This window comes from Simochromis diagramma, unplaced genomic scaffold (genome assembly GCF_900408965.1).
Source record: "Simochromis diagramma unplaced genomic scaffold, fSimDia1.1 OVJJ01000208.1, whole genome shotgun sequence".
NCBI lineage: Eukaryota > Metazoa > Chordata > Actinopteri > Cichliformes > Cichlidae > Simochromis > Simochromis diagramma.
The window spans coordinates 842,451-862,575 of NW_024386789.1; the positions used below are offsets into that span (position 1 = coordinate 842,451).

Below are 20,125 nucleotides of genomic sequence, written 5' to 3' on the forward strand. Positions count from 1 at the left end.
AATCTCATCTCTTTGTTTTTCTATTCAGCTCAATTCATGCGTTAACTTACTTTGGCACAGTATATGTGTAACACTAAATTCAAGTCGACAATATTAATAAAAAGGTTATTTCTAATTTACCATGTTAAGCTTTGGTAATAATTTTGAGCCATATAAGAGGTTTTATGTGACTTTTGACATGAGAAGGGTTTTTTTTTATAGCTTATTATTCTTCCAATTATTATTGATGTAATGTTATTTAATCACTATAAATATTAAAGGGACACTTGAGTAACTGTGACTCTTCAGCATTAAACATCACTTTTAATGTATATTTACCCAAACAAAAAGACACTTGTGCGGAGTTTTTTTGGTTCACCATATAAAACTGCTATGGACAGCTAGAGTCAATCAGGAGAATTAGGAGTGGCTTAAAAGGAGAGGAGCTAAAAATAAAAATAGCTTGTTTCAGTGGATGATCTGACGAGCTGTTAAAAAATTTAAAAAAAACGTGGATCTGGAAATGAGCAAAACAGCTCCCCAGTAAGTTTACCATTGCTAGAAATCCAAAGTTTCCAACTCTGAATTTTGGTATCCAGAAGAAACGTTTATTTTTATTATCTGTTTAAACTTCACTCAAGCTTCAAATTGGAAACAGAAAGAAGTCCAATAAACAATATTAGCTTACATACAAGGCTCACTGAGTCCAGTGAGGCAGTTTTACACTGGCTCATTTTCACGTCTTGTGTGTTAAGATCAGCAGAGGCATTAAAACTTGGCTTATATGTATGTCATCTCTATGTGCACTGCAGTGTGGTTCATAACGTTATGGGCTGGGCTCACACCCACTGTTCTGTAACCGGCAACTTGTGGACCTGCAGATAAGAGCAGCTGAGACACAAAAGATTATCATCCAAATTACACTAGTATTGACTCATTTTCTTTATTTTAATGTTGCTAACAGAAGCACTAAATTCTGTTTTAATAGTTGCTAAGGTTTAGAGAACATATTTATTAAAATAAACTTATGATTCAGTCTTAGTTTTTTAAAATGTTACTTTTTAGTGTGCGTGTGTGTCTTTGTTCACTACATGGGAGCAAAAAGCCCTGAAGCAGATACAGCAACTAATCTGCTGAAATGCCTATAAATTAAAAACTATTAACAATAGGCTGAAGAAAAAGAATTCTACCATCAATGAAGGGGGGGGGGACCTCAACTACAGCTGCACCTTGAGCTCTACCCCACCAATGATATGGTAAATATGCAGTGTGACGCACATACGGCAGCAGATAGTGTGGTGGTGTGTCGCCCGCACCCTGCCCTGCCTGCGGTCTGATAACACAGAGGCAGAGAGAGACAACACATCTGCTGAGAGGTCAACCAGTACAAGCTGTTTTCTTCAGACAGTAGGAACTATTACTTTTGCTCTTTCATTCATCCTTCTTTTTTAGCATTTAGGTTAACAGGTTAATGCAGCGACAAAAAATGGTTGATTAGTTTCTTGTTTGTTTTTTTGTCTGTAAAGACCTAACACTTTGGATATTTGGCTACAGTGTTTCTGTGTATGATAGGCCACAATGTTGTCCAAGAAGGAAAAAGACTTAATTAAGGAAATATGGGAAAGACTGACTCCTGTGGCAGCAGAGATTGGAGCAGATGCACTCCTTAGGTAGGTTGAGACTTACCTGTGTAACCTTCATACTTTACTGCATTGTCTTTAAATGGTTTTGCATGAAGATTTAGGCTCCTACACACAAAGTAACATCTTCAGTAAGAGTGTGTGTTGTGATAAATAGATTCCTCTACCAATAAGCTTTCATTTCAGTTTGCAGATGTTAGTATTAGATTTTAGTATTGTTACGTGATTTCCTAGCCATTACTAAAGTAAGTAGTTACTGCAAACAAATCCCGCAAGAGAATGTAACGCTTATCTAGTGCTCACTGCTGGGTAATTCCTGAAGTCTCTAATAGGGATTTCAAGGTGTTGGCAATGATCCGAGATCATTTTAGAAACTTGTGGGCCTCGAGTTCACACAAATGATAGTTGGTTACCAAAGACAGTCAACATGTAGCACTTACTCTGTTGCTCCTATCATATCAGCATGGAAATAATTTCACTTTTCCCTTCTTAAGGATGTTTGCTTCTTATCCGGGCACCAAGACATATTTTTCCCATCTAGATATCAGTCCTAACTCCTCCCACCTGCTTTCTCACGGGAAGAAGATAGTCCTGGCTATAGCTGAGGGGGCCCAAGACATCAGTCAGCTAACTGTCACCCTGGCTCCCCTGCAGACTCTGCACGCCTACCAGCTTCGGGTAGACCCCAAAAACTTTAAGGTGCCTAAACACCTCAGACCTATTTACAGCCCTTCCATCCCCTTCTTGCATTGGATTTTTTAAAATTTACTTTTAATCAGAGATAATCAGTTTTTTGTTATTCAGATTTCCCTATTAAGTATATCTACTAATCCAGTAAAGCCTGAACCACGAAATAATTGCCAGAAACTCATGTATCAAATATGATGCACTTGCTATTACAGGGTTAATATATATACTTGTGCAATTTCTTTGTTGTATGCTATAAGGCGTACAGGTGACTGCAATGTATGAAATTGTATTTATTTGTGCATTTTAATTCTGCATGCAAAAGATAATCCTATTAGTATGTAGGGATTTTTTCAGTAATTCTATAATAGAGTTTAACTGAACTAAAAAGAAAACAACAGATTTACTAACTGTAAGTCTGCTGCTGTTTTGTTTTTCCAGCCTGTTCAGATGACAAATCAACTAGTTTGTTTTATGGAGGAGGAAGAAAAATGGAAAAATGTTTTTTTTTAATCTATTGACAGCACTAATTAAAATAAATAATACATTTGATTAAATGGGTTCCTCCAGGAATATTGAAATGGGGTGCAAAAAGGCAGTATGTGAACCAGTCGGGATATCTGAAAAATGGTTAAAAAAAATTATAAGTGAACAAAATGACAATGTGTATAAGTATAAGGTATTGTATTATACATATATGACAATTGTGGATGTTTGGGGAATTACAAGCTGTGAAACTAGCCGTTGTGAGGCGAGAGGGTGAGGAGGAGACGATATTTTTAATGCATTGTTTGGCACTTAAAATTATCAGACATGCTTTCTGTGCAAATTACACAATACTACATCACTATATTAACAATAACACACTGAGGACGACAAATGGCAGTGTGTGGGTTCATGATTTTCAGAAAACTGACACATGCTATAAATTATGTAAGTATGTTGTTCACTTTTTACCAATCTTTTGTGTTTCTCCTGCAGCTGCTGTCGCACAGTATGCTCGTCAGCCTTGCCTGTTACTTGGGGGATGAATTCACACCGGTGGCTCACGCCGCCATGGACAAGTACCTGTCAGCGTTTGCTGCTGTTCTTGCTGAGAAATACAGATGAGACTCAAGCACTGGGTTTCCAGAAAGCATACGAGGCATTTATGATGCTATGTAAAATCTTTTTGTTTTTCTCTGTATGTGTCACTGTCATTACTTTGTTACATTTTTTAATGGTAAAAAATGTGCAATTCGTGTGTTAGTTTTTGTGCTGTTATATTATCAAATAAAAACAAATCGAATCTGTGGTTTTCCACGCATTATCATATCACGTTCAAAATGCATTGTGTTGATCATTTTCAAGGAATTCATCATTTGACTGAGTTAAGTTTTTTTAGTTGCTCACCGTCATGTCAGCTGATAATTTACATTATTTTACTTAAGCAAGCTTTCCTACTGTAAAATATTTTCATAATAAATAATACATTTACAACTACAAAGGCACATTTAATATTAAATCTAATCTGTTTTTTGTTTTATTGTTTTATTTTTCTAGTATTACAGAAACAAAGGATTCAGGTTTTAACACCAGTGAATTGGGAGGACTCTCCAGGTTTATCTATGGACCTCAAATAAAGTATTTACGGTACACAGAGCAACAGTGCCCCCATTTGGTAAACTGGTGGTAATACAGATGCATACTGATGCAATATTCAAAGCAGCTCATAGACAAGATGTTAAATGTCAGTTTTTTAGTTATTTAAGTGAAATAACTTCTGTAATTTACAGACATCTTTGTTGTGAGGTTGATTACACAAAAATTAACTTTTTTTTAGGATTGGATTGTGATGCTTTTAAGCCAAAACGTGCTAATACTCTTTTTTACTTAATGGGAGTGTAAATGTTTTTAATATCATGACAGCAGAATGAACTGCATTCATTTCTTCATCCTTGCTTTTACCTTTGCTGGGGTTTTGTTGTTGTTGGTTTTTTTTTTTAACATTTTGAGTTGATTGTAGCAGTCATCTCATGTGAAGAGCATGAGAGATAATTTATGCCTTCTGTTTGTATCTGCGCACAGTTACGCAAGGTTGTAATTTTACAATCTACATTTTACAGGCTACATAGTCCAAATAATGCCAAATTACTCATAATTTAGGAGCTGTACTACGCTTAAGTTAAAATCCTCAGACTTCTTTCCCAGTAAAGTAAAAATGCACAGGCTTGATAGTTCCTGTGGACCCTAAACTTGCAGAGACTGGTGTTCTCACCTTTGGTTCTTATCTGTAGCTTCGTGTACGTGAAAATCCATGAGTCAGACAAGGTTGAAATATTTTTAATGAGAGGGAAAAAAGACAAAAAACATCAGAGACACAGATGAAATTTTTATACACCTGACATCTGTGAGGACCGTGCCCTGTTGGCCTGAAGTAAGAGTCTGCTTGAAGCAATCTTAGCATTAAAATGACTGGGAGACTGTGCAATATGTAAGGAAGCAGTTACAGTTAGAGCACATGCTGAAGAGTAGGTGGGGTGTGGGTGTAGATGAGATTGGTAGAGGAAGGGCAGGTGATTGGGGGGATTTGAGAAGATGAGAGTTGGAGATAGGGAGGGTGAAGGGAGCTACTGTTGTTCAAACGTTGAGCAATCAGCAGTCTTCTCCACCTTTCGGCTGCTGTATTGAAATGTAGTACTGTGGGACACCCTAAAACGTACATTTTTCTTCATAACTCACTAATAAATAATACATTTTCTATAATTTTAATAATAATAATATTACAGTAATATTACATTTAATGTAAGATGTCAGAATATCTAATTATGTGAGGGTTTTTAACAATTTTTTAATTTTTATATAGTTAAAAACCAGGTGTAGATGTCAGGTACGCAGTGGGGGGAATAATTATTTGATCCTGGGGTAAATTTGTACGTTTGTAATTTGCAGGTTTACTGTACAGTGACTGTACAGAATATCAAACAAAAATCTAGAAAAACACATGAGACAAACATTATAAATTCATTTTCAGGTCACTGAGGAAATGATTATTTGATCCCTACAGTCCAGCCAGAATTCTGTTTGTGCTCATTTCTTTGGAAGTGAGAAGAATACAAATTCACCAGAGAATAAAACAATTATTTCCTCATCTGTACCATCAGACTTCTGTTCTAACGTTATTGTGACCTCCTTGCAAGTAAAAGTGACCCTAGGTAATTTTGAAGAGTCTAATTCAATCTTTACCATCCCAAATATTCGTTGGTATCATAGACATGTTCACAATTTCTCTTAAGAATATTGTTTGAATACATGAATTAGATACTTTTTAAAAACCCAAATAGCCTGTGTTTAATAAGGAGCTGTGATTTAGCTCTTCAATACATCATTTTTCAATGTCATTTGGTGAAAAATATTTTTTTATTGACAGAAAAGTTTATTCTCATGGAAAGATAAGGTCCTTTTGTTGGGCCTGATTTTACAGCCATGACTCCAGATGTACATTTACAAAAGTTACTAAAGTGGAAGAAAATAAAAACTGTAACTGGTGATCTCTCTCTGGGCATTTGTTCTCGGTAGGTTATGAAGATATTCTTCGATCGCTATGTGTTTGTAGTTTTAGTTTTTCAGGGTTGAATTAGCACGTTTAATGTGTAATGTATTTTCTGAAATTATACGTTTTTGTTTTCCATTATTTCATCAACTGTGAAAAGCATAAATATCTACTTCTATCTTGTTGATAATGTTTAAAAACACAGAAGGAGCCCGTTTAATCTTTCGTATTAAACATGAAGCTGCTGTGAGGACGTTGAACACGGCGCTGTCTCTGGTGCTGAAATTAGTTTGATTCCACTGCACTTAGCTATAATTTTGTATTTTCTAATTAGTTGTTTTTGTATTCAGTGTCTTTTTTTCATTCATTTTTTTAAGTGTAGTGTAGGTTTTTTTCTGTTAATTCAGATTTTTTTTTCCACACCTCATTTTAGTTTGTAGCTTAGCTTCGGTTAACTACATGAACTCTTCTGTAAATAAACACAAATATCTTTATGCCCAGTTTGTGGTGTATAAATAGCTCTATTGTAAAGATGTGTAGAGGTGAAGGGCTACACTGAAAAAAGGGCCATGTTGGATTTACTTGATTCAATAGTGGACATTGGTTGCACACAAATGTTTTGCTTTGGCAGAAACTTAAACAACTGAGTTAAATCAACACAACTTTTTCATATTCAGTAAACCTGTGCATTTTGTGTTCATAAAACGTGATTGAAACATGTTCAGATGAAGTAAGTTGAGCTCTTGGAATATTTTAATCCTTCACAATTTTGTCATTTTATTTCAACACTATTCAATAACTTTTATCCCAATACTACTTGGTCACTTAAATAGTACATGCTGTCTTCATATTAAATAATGTTCAACAAAGTCTAGATCCTGGTTACCATAAAAATCAAATAGGTCTTCAACAACTACCATCCTTCTATCTTTATCCTGGTTGCAGGAGGGCTGGGAAATAACCCTGAAGTGATAGGTTATGGTGCAGGGTACCCAGAATACCCAGAGAGAAACCTGCAAACTAGCCAGAATGTGGATTTGAACACAGGACCTTCTTACTGTGAAGCAACAGCACTAACCACCATGCCAACAATCCAGGAAATGAAGGAAAGCTATGATTTCCTGTATTTGATGCAGATTTTTTTTGTTTTTGTAATAATCCACAATAAATAGCAATAGCATGCATGTGGTGTGTGTGTAGTTGTCTGCCTCTTATAACTCCAGTGATTTTCCTGCCGTTTGAAATCTTGTGCGATCTTGGTGAATTTCATGAGTTTAGCAAATAACCACTCTTACTGAGATTGTAGAGGTCGTCCAACAAGAACAAATTAAGTTGTTGAATTCGTACAGATGCTTCATGATTTAATTACGTTCATAGAAACAGAATTTGCATTGAAAGATAGAAAGAATTTCAACTTTATTCATTCTGCACAGTACACACGAAATGGTTTGCACCATCCAGAAGTGCTTTAGTGATATAGATATATTACAATATATAATAGCAATAATATAGATATGTGAGTATATTACAGAAATGGGTCTATTATGGTATGTTATAATGTACACGGTATGAAGTATGTATGTATGAAGTATGTATGAAGTATGAAGTAATTTGAACACAAATAATTTGTGTTCAAATTACAAGTTAGACTTTTTTAATGTAACAACCACCCAATTTACTTTTTTTGGTATACTAAAAAAAACGTAGAGGTGGCTGCTCGACTTGACTGAGATGGATGCCTTCCTGAAACCACGATCTAAAGAGCGCGAGTCTGAAACCCGTGCAGTGTCGCGGGATTTAACATTGCTATATTATTGACTTGCTTCACTTGAACATGATATGAACAATTTAATCTAGCCTCTCTGCATATCATGTAGTTTCTACACTATGTAGTTACACTTAACTTTAAAGCATGAGGCACTTATGTTAAATACACGCAAGATGCTTACGTAAATCCAAGAGCTGGCCAATCCCTTTTTTTCAGTGTAATTGATCAAGTAGTGGGGCGGTCACGTGTCCGCCCAAGTCCATGGGTTCACTGTTGAGTTCTCATTAGTTTCTGGGGCTATTCCGCCACATTTGATAGTTTGCGTTATTCAGCTATAACTGAATAAACTAATCAAATGACCGAGTGACGTAAAGTCATCCGCCTGACCATTTTTATCACTGCCAATTCTATCACAGCACCCTGCTGCTTTTCTGTTTCTTTCCCCGTCTCCCACTTTCTCTCTCTATATATATCTTTAATGTCATCTCTCTCCCTTACCTATCCTCTTGTGAATTATGAATTCCGCCGCTTTTCACAGGCTTAATGTCAGAGTTACAGATATATGGGACCGCTCAGGAACTGCACTGTATCACAAAGTCTTCCGCCGTGTAAACCTGAAATCAGTGTTGCAGCTGACCTGTTCCGCTGTGGAGAAGAACAGCTATTGAACGTCTTAGATTTAAGACATTAATCTTAGACACTTCCACCCTTTGAGTCCCGTCAAAACTTTCAGTTTTGTTTGTTACAGATTAGAGGGAAGAAGGAAACAATAGTCTAACGCGAAACTTACCGCTGTGGGGAAAGGGGGGGACACGCGTCATTTCGGTTGTAAGATATGCGATAGTTGATGTGTGTTCATTTATTGGAAGCGAGTGCGTAATTGTGACTGGTGGGTCGCCCAAAGCTGTGAGCGGAGTGCTAAATCTTTGGCTCTGTCCTCTAACTTGGTCCTTCCTGCTGCAGTGGGCAGACAGAGATTTTAATGTTGCATTAAAGTGTTTTCTATCATTAAAAAGGGGTAGGTGTCAATGTGACTGTGTTAGTGCGCAATCTGCAGAAAAAATAAAAAACATGGGCAGTGTGAGCATTTACGCATGAGACACATTAGCTATGTCTTCATTGCTAAATAGAGGGGTCGGGATCTGACGGTAAATGATGTTTGGTGTTCTTCTCGGTATAGCACAGGTCAGCTATACACACGGATGTCAGGTTTATAGTTTATAACAGTGTAGCTCTCCTCTGTATAAATCTTGCGCTCCACCTCAGTCTTGTTCCCCTGGAACACACTCATTCGCGGTGCTTTCTAACAAAATACTTCAACCTTACAGAAAACCATGCTGGTTCTTCTTCCGCCTCCTCTCATTTATCTTAACAGCAGAGACAAACACCTGCAAATCTCTCATTTGCACTCCCTCGTATGGTGTGTACACTTTTGAGCAACTAATCTGCGCTGGACTTTGGCAGGCAATTATGGATTACTGATTCCATCTTTGCAATTAAATTAGCCCAATATTATATAACCCAAAGAGCGTTCCACTCATCATTCTGACAGCTCTGATAGCTATAGTTCAATTAAACTATTGACCTAACTAACTGCAGTTATTTAGTCTCACTCCGATGCCCTCAAGTAGCACCACACCTTTACCTATATAGCTTCAAAGAATATGAATTAATAATTGTGGGAAAAGGTAGACAGTTGATACTGATTTCAGTGCTTTCATTTTTCTCTCTTTTCTAAATATAATACATTACTTTACTCCAAAAAAGTAATCCCGTTACTTTACTGATTACTTATTTTCAAAAGTAATTAATTACTTAGTTACTTAGTTACTTTTTAAAAACACGATTTACAACCTGAATAGGTGATAAGGCAATAGATTTTTCAGCCCAATTCTACTTTTTCTGCATAACCCATCACACAAAATGTAATCAAATGGAAAAGTCTCTTTTTAAAACTTGTTTTATTAGTTTTAATCTTTTAAAAAATTTAATTATATGCAACATTCTCTGACTGGAAGAAATTTGTTTAACATTTAAACCTATTTTCTGCACATTCCAGCACATAAAATAAAATTTCTTTTGTGTTTACACTCACTCTTTCAAATAGATGCAAGGAAAACACAGCAGAAAATAAATAACAGCGGTCCTGTTAAAAAATATAATCTTAAAATTAAATGCATGTATGTTGGTTTGTTCCAATTGTAATTTACAACAAATCCCCAGCTTGTGCACGCAATTCATCGCCCAACAGAAAATGAAATAAACAAAGTAGTATCTAGTATAGTGAAAAACAAGTATAGGGTACTCTCGTTAGAATGAAGAACAGCCTGTTACTGGTCATTTTGCGGTTATGGTTGTTTTTACTTACAAATCCTATAAAATATATGGTTTGGATTTTGAAGTTGTTATTATTTATTAGTTTAGTTTTTATTATAACCTTTGCAAGAGAGAAATCCGCTCTCATATTTCGCCATGTTACAGTCTAAAAACATAAAAGCACTAACGAGATCCTTTATTTGCCCTCTACTCGGCATCCAGCCCCCCAGTGTGATATAAGATATAACCTATATAAGCATGTGTAAAATTTTAAAAAAAAAATACAAAGGGAAAACGTAAACTTTGCTTCAGTGGGCCTTTATTTCTTTTTTGAGGTGATCCATAACATATTGAAACAGGCGTTAGATCTCCTTCTGGCTTCCAGATGCAGACGGATCTACATTTTAGTGGTACTGCTTTCCGAGAGCGGACACCACCACGGCCAAGAACTTCTGGAAGGTAGCCTGAACCTCTGGGGTGAAAGCGGAACCCAGTTTTCCAGCAACAACGATGGTCAGGCAGTCAGAAAGCAGCTGCATGGAGAAAGAAAAAAAGGCATGAGAAAATGTCGTGTTTGCATTAAAAAGAAGAAGAAGAAAGGCGGGTTCTGAGGTTTACCTTGAAGTTGTCGGGGTCGACGTGCAGCTTCTCTGAGTGCAGGACGCTCAGCTCGGCGTAGGTGGCTTTAATGTTGTCCATGTTCTTCAGAGCGCGGTCCAGACCGTGGAGCACTTTGATTCCGTGGGCAGCGACTTTCGGGTTGGTGCTGATGGCTTCGGCGTTGTAGAGGTTACCGAAGGAGGAGAAATACCTCTGAGTCCAGGGGTAAACGACCAGACACCTGCGAGGGAGAAACACACGTGAGTTTGGCCACAGGGCACGTCATAGGAAGGCTTGTCCTCTTGCAGATGTGTTCCTTACCTGACCAGAGCCTTGGGCCCAACGTCGTTATAGTCCAGGTTGGAAAAGATGTTGGAGATGATGCTGCGTTCGTTTTCGCTCCACTCAACCATGGTGGCGTTTGATTATGATTTTTTTTCTTCAGGCTTGAAGGAAAAGGCTGAATAGTGCTTCACTAGACCCCCTGCATCTATTTAAATGCGTCGAAGCTCCCCCACCCCAAATGAGAAGTCTGCTGCGATAGGCTGAAGATGATGCGCGTGAGATAAACTGCAGACTTCACCAGAAGTTTCTGGATTTGTTGATACGGTTTTGTTATTCGTGTCCTGCGCAATTTTAGCAAAGCCAAAAACAAAATTTCAATTAGCGCAGTTATTGTGCGGCCAAAGATTCCAAAGCCCAATATTTTATGTGCAAAATATTTCCAACATATTCTATTACAGTTATTTCAAATGCAGTCCTCATGTCTCTGATAATTCTTATTATTATTTTTATTTTATTTATTTTATTTATTTTATTTATTCAGCTATTATTAGCTGAATCCTAAGTTGCTGTTGATTTTTTTATTTTATTTTATTTTATTTTATTTTATTTTTTTATTTATTTATTTTTTTTTTTATTTATTTATTTTACTTTTAAACAAATCACACAGAGGATAAAATTCATAAAATGCAAAATAGGCCTTTTGAAAATTATCTGTCAACATTGATTAAAGTGCGTCCCCCACTTTTTAAAATCTAAATAAAGTGTGTATATATTTTTAAATGTGAATTCTGATTTTTTTTTAAAAATGGAAATGCATAATTCGTCTGTATCTGCCTGATATTATACAAATAAAGGTTCAACAACTTCACATCTTCACAAAAATATCAACATTATATAGAAATATAAGTAAAAAGGCTAAACATTTATGCGGAGAAAAATGAAAGAATTAATTAATTAATTTAGTCTTTATTTGTCTTCATTTTAAATGTGAGGAATGGTTGCCAAGCAGCTCGAGAGTGTTTGACGCTCTTTAAGTTATATCTCGTTAACCACACCGGTGTTATCTGCAGCAGCGAACCCCCCTCCACCCATACCCCCCTGCGTCCACAGATGCATGTGTTTTGATTAAGAACACTTGAGCTGGCTGATAAAGGCCGTCTGCTCTATTTTCTACCACTGATAGGAACTTATTTTATGGCCCGAGCCAAAAAAGAAAAAAATGCTGAATTAAAAAATTAAATCTGATAAATCTGAGAAAGCTTTAAACAGCTTCAATTTGATAAGAAGAGCTGTTTTTTAATCTTGTATTTTTAGTATATCCTAGATCCACCGAGTGTACTTGCATATATTATAGAATTTTGCGCTCTTTTCTGTAAGTGCGTAATGTGCATGCACGCATTTTTGTAACTCCCACCTGCATCCATAAATGACCCACATTCTTTGCGATCACGAAATCTGTTTTTTTTAAAATAGATCATTTTCTTATACTTATATTGTACTTCATTGGTAAAATTGTTTAAATGATGATCACATCACGAAAATATACTTTATTTTTTTATTGATTGATTTAAGTAGTACGAATCGAATCGAATTGTTTTCTAAATATTCAAAATGATCATTATTATTATTACTACTACTATTACTATAATTTACTTGGTTCAGGCCTCAGTAAAGCTGGAAGTAATAGAAAAATGTGTTCAGTTTTATGAATCAATCAGTTTTATTGGCATTAATTTCACAGCAACTCCTTAGACACGAGTTCACTCATTGTTCTTAGAACTGTAGACTTTCTGCACATGATATCACTCCGCCTGAGATGTTCTCCACTCATCAGTCATCAGGGGACCATGTGCTTCACCTCTAACTTCTCACAAACTTGCAAAGCAGAAAATGTGGTTACGTTGCACTTTTGGTATCCTACACGAAAAAATGCAGAGTGTTTTTGCAAATTCACACCCAAGATGTCACCAGCAGATATCACCCTCTGCGTTGGCCTAAAGCCAAACAGGTTTCTATCAGGTCCGGTGAATGAGTCCTATCTGCGTCACAGCTTGTGGCTTGGTATCAGATGCCCTGGGTGTGACCCAGGGGGGCAACTGAATTTAAGCAGAGCTCCTCGCCGGGTAGCATCATCAGAGAGAGAGAGAGACAACCAATCCAACATGAGTCTGACTGAGAAAGACAAGGCTGCCGTCAAGGCACTCTGGGCCAAGGTCTCCAAGGCTGTGGATACTGTTGGAGGCGAAGCTTTGGGCAGGTAAGGCTGTATAGGCACTTCTTTATTGAATTTTATTTATACAGCGCCAAATTACAGCAACAGTCGCCTCAAATATTTAAACACACTTCAGATTAACATGACTTCGACTACTTAAAATAAGCTCGTGCTCCAGGTGAGGCTCGAACTCACAACCTCGGCATCACTCTGCAGGATACTGTCTTATAAGTACCGCGCGCTGACCGATTGCGCCACTGGAGCTTGTGACCCACGATGTTCATCTCTGCTTCCACAGGATGCTCCTCGTGTATCCGCAAACCAAGACTTACTTCTCCCACTGGCCAGACCTGACTCCCGGTTCTGAGCCCGTGATGGTTCACGGAAAGCGGATCTTGGGTGGAGTCACTGAGGCCGTGTCCAAGATTGACAACCTGAGAGGAGGTCTGGTGGAACTGAGCGAGCTGCACGCCTTCAAGCTGAGGGTGGATCCATCTAACTTCAAGGTAAGACGCGGATCATGTGCATATGCGATTTCAGTTATAAACAGAGGTTATTGTCTATTCCTATTTCACGCACGGTTAATTTATGTAACAAAGTAATCCAACATATTGAAAAGATTGTTTTTAAGAAGATCGAGTTTATTGACTATGCATTTGTACTAACAAACAGTCTGTTTATTAAAAGCGATTTCTGCCGAGCAAACTTCATATTTGGTGTAAACTGTTTCCTCTCTCTGCAGATCCTGGCTCAGTCCATTATGGTGGTGATCGCCACTATGTTCCCTAAAGATTTCACCCCGGAAACTCATGTCGCCTTCGACAAATTCTTGACCGCCGTGGCCCAGGGTCTCTCTGAGAAATACCGTTGAGACGTCGGCAGTGAAAAGCGCAGTTTGTGACCATTAAAATCATGGTTGGAAAACGAAAATAAAGCATGCCGCCAAAAATAATCCTGCTCTGTGTGTGTGTGTTTTTCTTTTTTTAAATATCCCACTGTGTCGTTTCACACCTGCACACGTGACACTGCAGAAAAAAGTCCCAATAAAGAGTTTAGATTAAATGGCAGTGTTCTTTTTTTATGGGGAAGAACTGAGAAAAAATGATTTTATGTATTTTTCATGATTTATTTTATACTAAACAACAATCCATAGATTACAAACTGCCATGGAATAACAGTATCAAAAAGAAATATCCAAAAGTATGCCCTTTTTTAAATATATGGAGTGAAAGACAGAGCTTATGGATATATTGAATCCTGCACCACAGCTGTAAATGGAGTCATTTCATTATGATTCGGAGTTTATCATCACCCAGAATGATCCTGCAAAAACGGGAAGAGACAGTGACACTGGTGTATCATTCCTGTGGTTTAATTTAGTAATCCAGTTATGTGTAACTTCTCTTACCTGACCAAAGCAGCGGCCACAAGACCTCCCCCAATGGGACCGACCCAGTACACCCAGTGGTAAGTCCAGTAACCGGTCACCACAGCTGGACCGAAAGCCCTGGCAGGATTTAGACACGTTCCTGATATATCACCCCTGCACATAAGTGATAAAGTTAAACAAGAGGAAAAACAAGTTTTTAAATCATTTACTTAAGCACAAGATAAAATCCTGCTTAAGTAGGCCAATAATGCAAAACACTTTAGAATATGCCTAAAGCACCAAAAGCAATCAGACCAGGATGTCATATATTTTTACAATATTATTAATGGGTCAAAGTTTTTGATTCATTAATATATAAAGGTGAACAACACTAGAGGGCAATTTCAAGCCAATAGCACAAGTCATCTTCAAGTGCAGGATCTACCATGGATCGCACTACCAGAAGGCAACATTGCAGAAGTTGAGGACAGCTACAAGTATCTGGGAATCCCACAGGCAAATAGCAAGAACAAGATCCAGGCTATCAAATTAATATCACCACCCTGCCCGTGATCAGGTAAAATGCCCTGTATTTGTATAGCACTTTACTAGTCCCTAAGGACCCCAAAGCGCTTTACACATCCAGTCATCCACCCACTGGTGATGGCAAGCTACATTGTAGCCACAGCTGCCCTGGGGCACACTGACAGAGGCGAGGCTGTGGGTGAAGTGTCTTGCCCAAGGACACAACGACCGAGACTCAAACCGGCAACCTTCCGATTACAAGGAGAACTCCTAACTCTTGAGCCAAGATCGCTGCTGGACAGGGCCCTGTGTCTCACCCTGCCAAGACATTGATTATGACCGTACAGCCCACCAGGAAAGGAGCCAGTGGGGTTTTCGTCCTGGTATTGACAGCCACCAGCAGCACCACCAAAGTTATCAGGCAGGTCATGGCCACCTCTCCGAATATGGCTCGTGACAGCTGGCTGTCTGACTTGAGGATAGTAAACGCTGCTCCCGTGGCATTGATGAAGCGTTCTGGAGGGGTCATCAGCTATGAAACAGTAGAGTTGTGGTGAAAATTTCACAGGATACTCAAACATGCATTTAGAAGATGTGAAGGTGCTGAACCTTCAACTGACCTTGGCCATTCCAGCTCCCACCACTCCTCCAATCAGCTGGCAGACAATATAGAGCCCCGCCATCATCAGGTCCATGCCTCCACACAGGTAGATGGCAACAGTGAAGGGAGGGTTAAAGTGAGAGCCACTGGGAGGAGGCAAAGGAGCAACAAAGACAAAGTTGAGAACAAACTGAGCTAACTCCACTCAAATCTGGTAAATGTCTACACGGTAAACCTTTAACCCAGAGTTATCAAACATAAGGCCCAGGGGCCAGAATGGGCCAGCAAAGACTCCTGATAAACACCTCCCCATGAACACTCATGCTACTTCAAAGTAAAACAAGGTGATAGATTAACAATGAAATGACAGAAAAGGTTTTTTTGTCACTTACTGTAAAAATTTATTTTTGTTACAATGAAGCCACAGTCAAATAAATAAATCTGTGCATTAACAAAAATGGTCTGTTTTATAATTACAGGATAGTTTGGGCGATGACCTATAAGAAATTGTTATTTGTTATGTGATTTTACACATTTAATTCAAACAATTTAACCCCAAAGAGTTATGCCGACAGATTTCTTGCATTTTCTGCAGTGACGCGCTGTCGAAACTGACCTTCCTTTTCTTATATAAAGACATCACAAGGATTAAATGTGTCATATGTGGCAAGCTACGTCAAATCCCTGCTTTACCCTCTAGATTTTTTTTAAATTGATTTATTTGCATTAATCATGCACACACTGCCTCATTTATCTACAAAAGATATCCTGAAAAGATTTAAGGTAGGTAAATGAACTTTATCTTTAACCTTCAAGTAACCAAGGTTAAAGTTTGACATAAATGATATTCAAACAAACAATCCAACAACTAAAACATAAATGCCAACGTTTGACTTAATAAATAACTTTACCTGATTTTATCCATGACAGCCACCAGCACGGCTACAGCCAGACCGTGCACCAGGGCTGGCTGTAGCCGTCCAGCTTCTGGTACGTTCTCGATCACAGACACACAGCCGATGAAAACAAAGAACAAGGTCCCCACAATTTCAGCCAAGCAGGGCTGGTACAATCTCTCGTATTTGTTAGGTTGAGGTTTCAACACGGGTTTAGTCTTCATAGGCTCCATTAGAGCAGAATCTCCCATTTCAATTTGCTCCTCACCCATTGTCGCTCCTTATTTGCTTGCACCTGCAGCTGGCTTCTCTGTACTCGGACCAGTGTGCCGAAGTGCCGAAGGTGCTGCAAGGTGTTGGGGTTTATTAATAATCATCCCCCATAACCTGCACACTGCAAACATATTGCATCACTGGTCATAAAAGTATAAAGAATGAATTATTGAGCCATATAAATGTTCTTCACACCTGTTCAGCCATGCTTGGCAGTGTTTGAAGGAGTGCACTTAAGTGACATCTTTAAAAAAAAATAAAACATAAAACGCATAAAACATAATGATGCATGAGGGAGGGGTGGAGGTCACAAGTTCCAGAGTTAAAGTATTCTTCTGTCATAACAATCATTGTCTTTGCTTTATTTGCATCCCCTGCCAAACCTAAAGCAATCGCCAAGCGTCTATATAGATAAGCTAGATTAGAGACTTTGCAGAAAGTTATGGTCCAGGGTAAGTGGATTTTACACTCTTGGATAACAACACTGAACTTTAGATTATGTCAGACTAATTACATCCTAAACTAAGATAAACATGTATGTACCGAAACATATTTATATTATTTAATAGACAAATGGCATCAAAGAGGCCAAATGTCACAAAGAGAAAAGAGCGGTCAGAATCGTGCATCTGACCGTGAATCAAAATCTTGTTTCTCAAATTTATAACACAAGCAGCTCAGCCAGTGCAAATACAGCAGAAAATAATCAAACAGTGTCATATAGCAATATATCAACCATTGGGACGTTTTCTTTTTCGGCAAATCCTCTTTTTTTAATATGTGTGACATTTTTTTAGTGTTTATGCACTGCTGCGAGTACTTTGATACTTTCCCTCTATTGACCCTGAGACGAGACGGATTCAATAAAAAGAACTGAGAAAGTAAGTAAGTAAAAATATTATTTATATAGCACCTTTCAGGACAAAGATCACAAAGTGCTTCACAAGAAAAAAACATAATGTCGGTCTGTGCTGTTTTGAGTTTGTTTTGTATTTTTGTTTCCTTATATTGTTGGAAATATGTTAAGTTCTTGTGTTGCCGCTAGTAGTTAGGATTTAGTCGAGTTTCATTCTCGTTTTACTACTTTTATAACATTTATAAGTCTTCTCTTGTCTTCAGTGTCAATATGTCGTATTTCTTGTCTGCGTGTTACATGTTATCAAGCTTGTGTGTCACGTCTTCATTTCTCTGTTTCCTGTTTTATTTTGAAACTCTCTTGTTTCTTTGTTCAATGTGTTTACTTTTCCCCTGTGAGGTAGTTATGTTCATTTGTGTCAGCTGTTTCTACTTCCCCTGATCACCTCCTGTGTGTATTTAATCTGTTTGTTTTCATCCATTCCTTGTCAGGTCATCTGTTGTTTCTTGCCATGTTTCCATGTTTCTTGTCCAGGTTCAGGTCAGGGTTCTTCATGTTGTTTTTTAGTTCTCCCAGTTTAGGTTAATGTTTAGTTTTGTATCAGTGTGCCTTACCTTTTGTTCTGCTTCTGAATACTGTGACAAATACCAGGGCATTTAAAACAAAGACAAAAAATTAACCAAATGCAATTCCAAAAAGATGAGTTTTTAGTTGTTGGGTTTTTTTTAAAGAGACTACTGAGTCCACAGATCTCAAGCTCACAGGAAGAGAGTTCCATAATGTGGGGGCCACAGTGTCAAAAGCTCTGTCTCCCTGAGTTCTCAGCCTTGTTTGCTGTATAACAGGGGTGGGCAACTCCAGGCCTCAAGTGCCGGTGTCCTGCAGATTTTAGATGTGTCCAATTAAAAAATTTTAAACTTACCTCCTCAACATGTCTTGAAGTTATCCAGAGGCCTGGTAATGAACTAATCATTTGATTCAGGTGTGTTGACCCGGGGTGATATCAAAAACCTGCAGGACACCGGCCCTCGAGGCCTGGAGTTGCCCAACCCTGCTGTATAACAAATAGGCCCTGATCACATGACCTCACGGACCTGCTAGGGACACAGGGCTGTAGAAGTTCAATAATCTAAGCTAAGCTGGTGCTTCTCCATGAAGAGCTCTAAAAGTCAGAACCAGAATCTTAAAATGGAGCCAATGGAGCTGTATTAGCAATGGTGTCACATGCGAGTGCTTTGGTCAGAAGCCTTGCTGCAGCGTTTTGAACAACCTGCAGATGTTCCAGGGAGTTTTTGCTTAGACTTATAAATAATCAATTACAGTAGTCCAAATGTGATTAAATAAATACATGTATAGCAACCTCCAGTTCAGTACGTGACACAACAGGACTTAGTAAATAAGTAAGTTAGATTTCTTGATTGTTTCATTGATTGATTGATTGACTAAAGCTTACTTACAAAACACTAGAAGGTGTTGCGACCCAACTTGTTTTCCTTGAAGTTTACTATTTCTGTTTTTAATTCGTACAACCTGTTTCTTCAATCTTATCACATCTCACAGTGAGGTTAGATAAGATTATGAGATAGAGATCAAAAGATTATAGTGATAAGATTGTACTATAATGTTATGTGTATTATACAACACATCTATTGACAGCATTCTTCAACGGAGTAATTGTACATCCACCTTTTTTCCTATCTTAAATCCAGTACTGTGCAAATGTCTCATTTCTTTTTATCTTTCTTTATATCTTTCTCCCAAGGACAGACTTTATTGTTTTTTGGTCTGGAAGTTCTCCGGGCTTCCTAAAGGTCTTTCAAAGTTTTTCTTGGACATTGACTGCTTCTTCACTCACTTTTAGTCAACTGCTTGTACCTGAGCATTTTCAGAGAAAACCAGAGCCACTTAACACTGACTCGTGATTTATTTAACCACTTAAAAAAAGCACATCACTCAAGGGATGAACCAGTGTTGGGTCTTCACATAAAACACAAGTTAGCAAATAACCTATTTTAAATCTTTAGGCACTTTGCTAATAGCAACCTGTTTAAAAACACATCATTTATTCCTTCCAAAAGGTTGATTCTGTTCATCTGGACGTAGCATTTTCAGCATAGCGTAGTGCAACATAGCATTTTCAGCGTAGCGCAACGCTATGTCCAGATGAACAGAATCAAACCTTTTGGGATTTACTTACCTGAATGATTGAGCATGCATCAAGACATCATTTATTTCTATTTGTACAGTTAAATGATGCTGACATGGTTTGACGGGCATAAAATTGTAGTTTTGCTCCACAAAGCTGATTACCAAAGAGCTATTAGCTAAAAGCCTGACATATCTCAGCATTCTGTGGAGGACAAAAACAAGAAGTGGCAGGCTAAAACCTAAAAAACAATCAACAGTAGGGGAACAGTATCTGAAAGTCATGTCCTTAAGACTTGACAAAGGCCTGTTCACTGAAGCCTCATCAGAAATGGTCTCTGTGGAAGACTGGCTGTTAAGAAGCTGTTCTTAATGAAAGGAAAGAGGGAGAAAAGGCTAAGGCATGCTAGCTTACACGAGAACTGGACTGGGTTTTATGGT

General features: G+C 38.0%; 4 protein-coding genes and 1 non-coding gene across 6 annotated transcripts; 2 read left to right on the forward strand and 3 right to left on the reverse strand.

Annotated features, from left to right (window-relative positions):
• Window positions 1-1,263: 1,263 nt before the first annotated feature.
• zgc:163057 (uncharacterized protein LOC563335 homolog) lies at window positions 1,264-3,618 on the forward strand. 2 transcript variants are annotated; one of them, XM_040023150.1, is made up of 4 exons: window positions 1,264-1,386; window positions 1,534-1,649; window positions 2,114-2,318; window positions 3,288-3,618. In XM_040023150.1, exons 2-4 carry the CDS (start codon window positions 1,558-1,560, stop codon window positions 3,414-3,416), a joined length of 426 nt encoding a protein of 141 aa, XP_039879084.1. In that variant the 5' UTR covers window positions 1,264-1,386; window positions 1,534-1,557; the 3' UTR covers window positions 3,417-3,618. The 2 variants fall into 2 exon arrangements, with proteins under 2 accessions (XP_039879084.1, XP_039879083.1); XM_040023149.1 differs by having other exon boundaries at window positions 1,289-1,649.
• Window positions 3,619-10,223: 6,605 nt separating this feature from the next.
• Window positions 10,224-11,004, reverse strand: hbbe2 (hemoglobin beta embryonic-2). Its single transcript, XM_040023152.1, has 3 exons — window positions 10,844-11,004; window positions 10,541-10,763; window positions 10,224-10,455 (listed from the first exon to the last, which is right to left on the reverse strand). The coding sequence occupies exons 1-3, from the start codon at window positions 10,933-10,935 to the stop codon at window positions 10,327-10,329; spliced, it is 444 nt and encodes a 147-aa protein (XP_039879086.1). The 5' UTR covers window positions 10,936-11,004; the 3' UTR covers window positions 10,224-10,326.
• A 1,910-nt stretch (window positions 11,005-12,914) lies between these two features.
• On the forward strand, window positions 12,915-13,971 carry hbae5 (hemoglobin, alpha embryonic 5). Its single transcript, XM_040023151.1, has 3 exons — window positions 12,915-13,064; window positions 13,318-13,525; window positions 13,762-13,971. Exons 1-3 carry the CDS (start codon window positions 12,970-12,972, stop codon window positions 13,888-13,890), a joined length of 432 nt encoding a protein of 143 aa, XP_039879085.1. The 5' UTR covers window positions 12,915-12,969; the 3' UTR covers window positions 13,891-13,971.
• On the reverse strand, window positions 13,190-13,283 carry trnai-uau. The gene is made up of 2 exons: window positions 13,246-13,283; window positions 13,190-13,225 (listed from the first exon to the last, which is right to left on the reverse strand). It is a non-coding gene; the product is annotated as a tRNA-Ile (tRNA).
• Window positions 13,972-14,147: 176 nt separating the features above from the next.
• On the reverse strand, window positions 14,148-16,835 carry aqp8a.2 (aquaporin 8a, tandem duplicate 2). Its single transcript, XM_040023098.1, has 5 exons — window positions 16,426-16,835; window positions 15,534-15,660; window positions 15,231-15,445; window positions 14,428-14,562; window positions 14,148-14,342 (listed from the first exon to the last, which is right to left on the reverse strand). Exons 1-5 carry the CDS (start codon window positions 16,680-16,682, stop codon window positions 14,300-14,302), a joined length of 777 nt encoding a protein of 258 aa, XP_039879032.1. The 5' UTR covers window positions 16,683-16,835; the 3' UTR covers window positions 14,148-14,299.
• Between the last annotated feature and the right edge of the window lie 3,290 nt (window positions 16,836-20,125).

Coding starts and splice junctions, on each gene's coding strand:
- hbbe2 (XM_040023152.1), bottom strand. CDS start 10,935: ATGGTTGAGTGGAGCGAAAACGAACGCAGCATCATCTCCAACATCTTT. Junction 10,764..10,843: donor GGGCCCAAGGCTCTGGTCAG/GTAAGGAACACA, acceptor TCTCCCTCGCAG/GTGTCTGGTCGTTTACCCCT. Junction 10,456..10,540: donor TCGACCCCGACAACTTCAAG/GTAAACCTCAGA, acceptor TTCTCCATGCAG/CTGCTTTCTGACTGCCTGAC.
- zgc:163057 (XM_040023150.1), top strand. CDS start 1,558: ATGTTGTCCAAGAAGGAAAAAGACTTAATTAAGGAAATATGGGAAAGA. Junction 1,650..2,113: donor GGAGCAGATGCACTCCTTAG/GTAGGTTGAGAC, acceptor TCCCTTCTTAAG/GATGTTTGCTTCTTATCCGG. Junction 2,319..3,287: donor TAGACCCCAAAAACTTTAAG/GTGCCTAAACAC, acceptor TTTCTCCTGCAG/CTGCTGTCGCACAGTATGCT.
- aqp8a.2 (XM_040023098.1), bottom strand. CDS start 16,682: ATGGGTGAGGAGCAAATTGAAATGGGAGATTCTGCTCTAATGGAGCCT. Junction 15,446..15,533: donor TGGGAGCTGGAATGGCCAAG/GTCAGTTGAAGG, acceptor ACTGTTTCATAG/CTGATGACCCCTCCAGAACG. Junction 14,563..15,230: donor ATAATCAATGTCTTGGCAGG/GTGAGACACAGG, acceptor ACTTATGTGCAG/GGGTGATATATCAGGAACGT.
- hbae5 (XM_040023151.1), top strand. CDS start 12,970: ATGAGTCTGACTGAGAAAGACAAGGCTGCCGTCAAGGCACTCTGGGCC. Junction 13,065..13,317: donor GGAGGCGAAGCTTTGGGCAG/GTAAGGCTGTAT, acceptor CTGCTTCCACAG/GATGCTCCTCGTGTATCCGC. Junction 13,526..13,761: donor TGGATCCATCTAACTTCAAG/GTAAGACGCGGA, acceptor CTCTCTCTGCAG/ATCCTGGCTCAGTCCATTAT.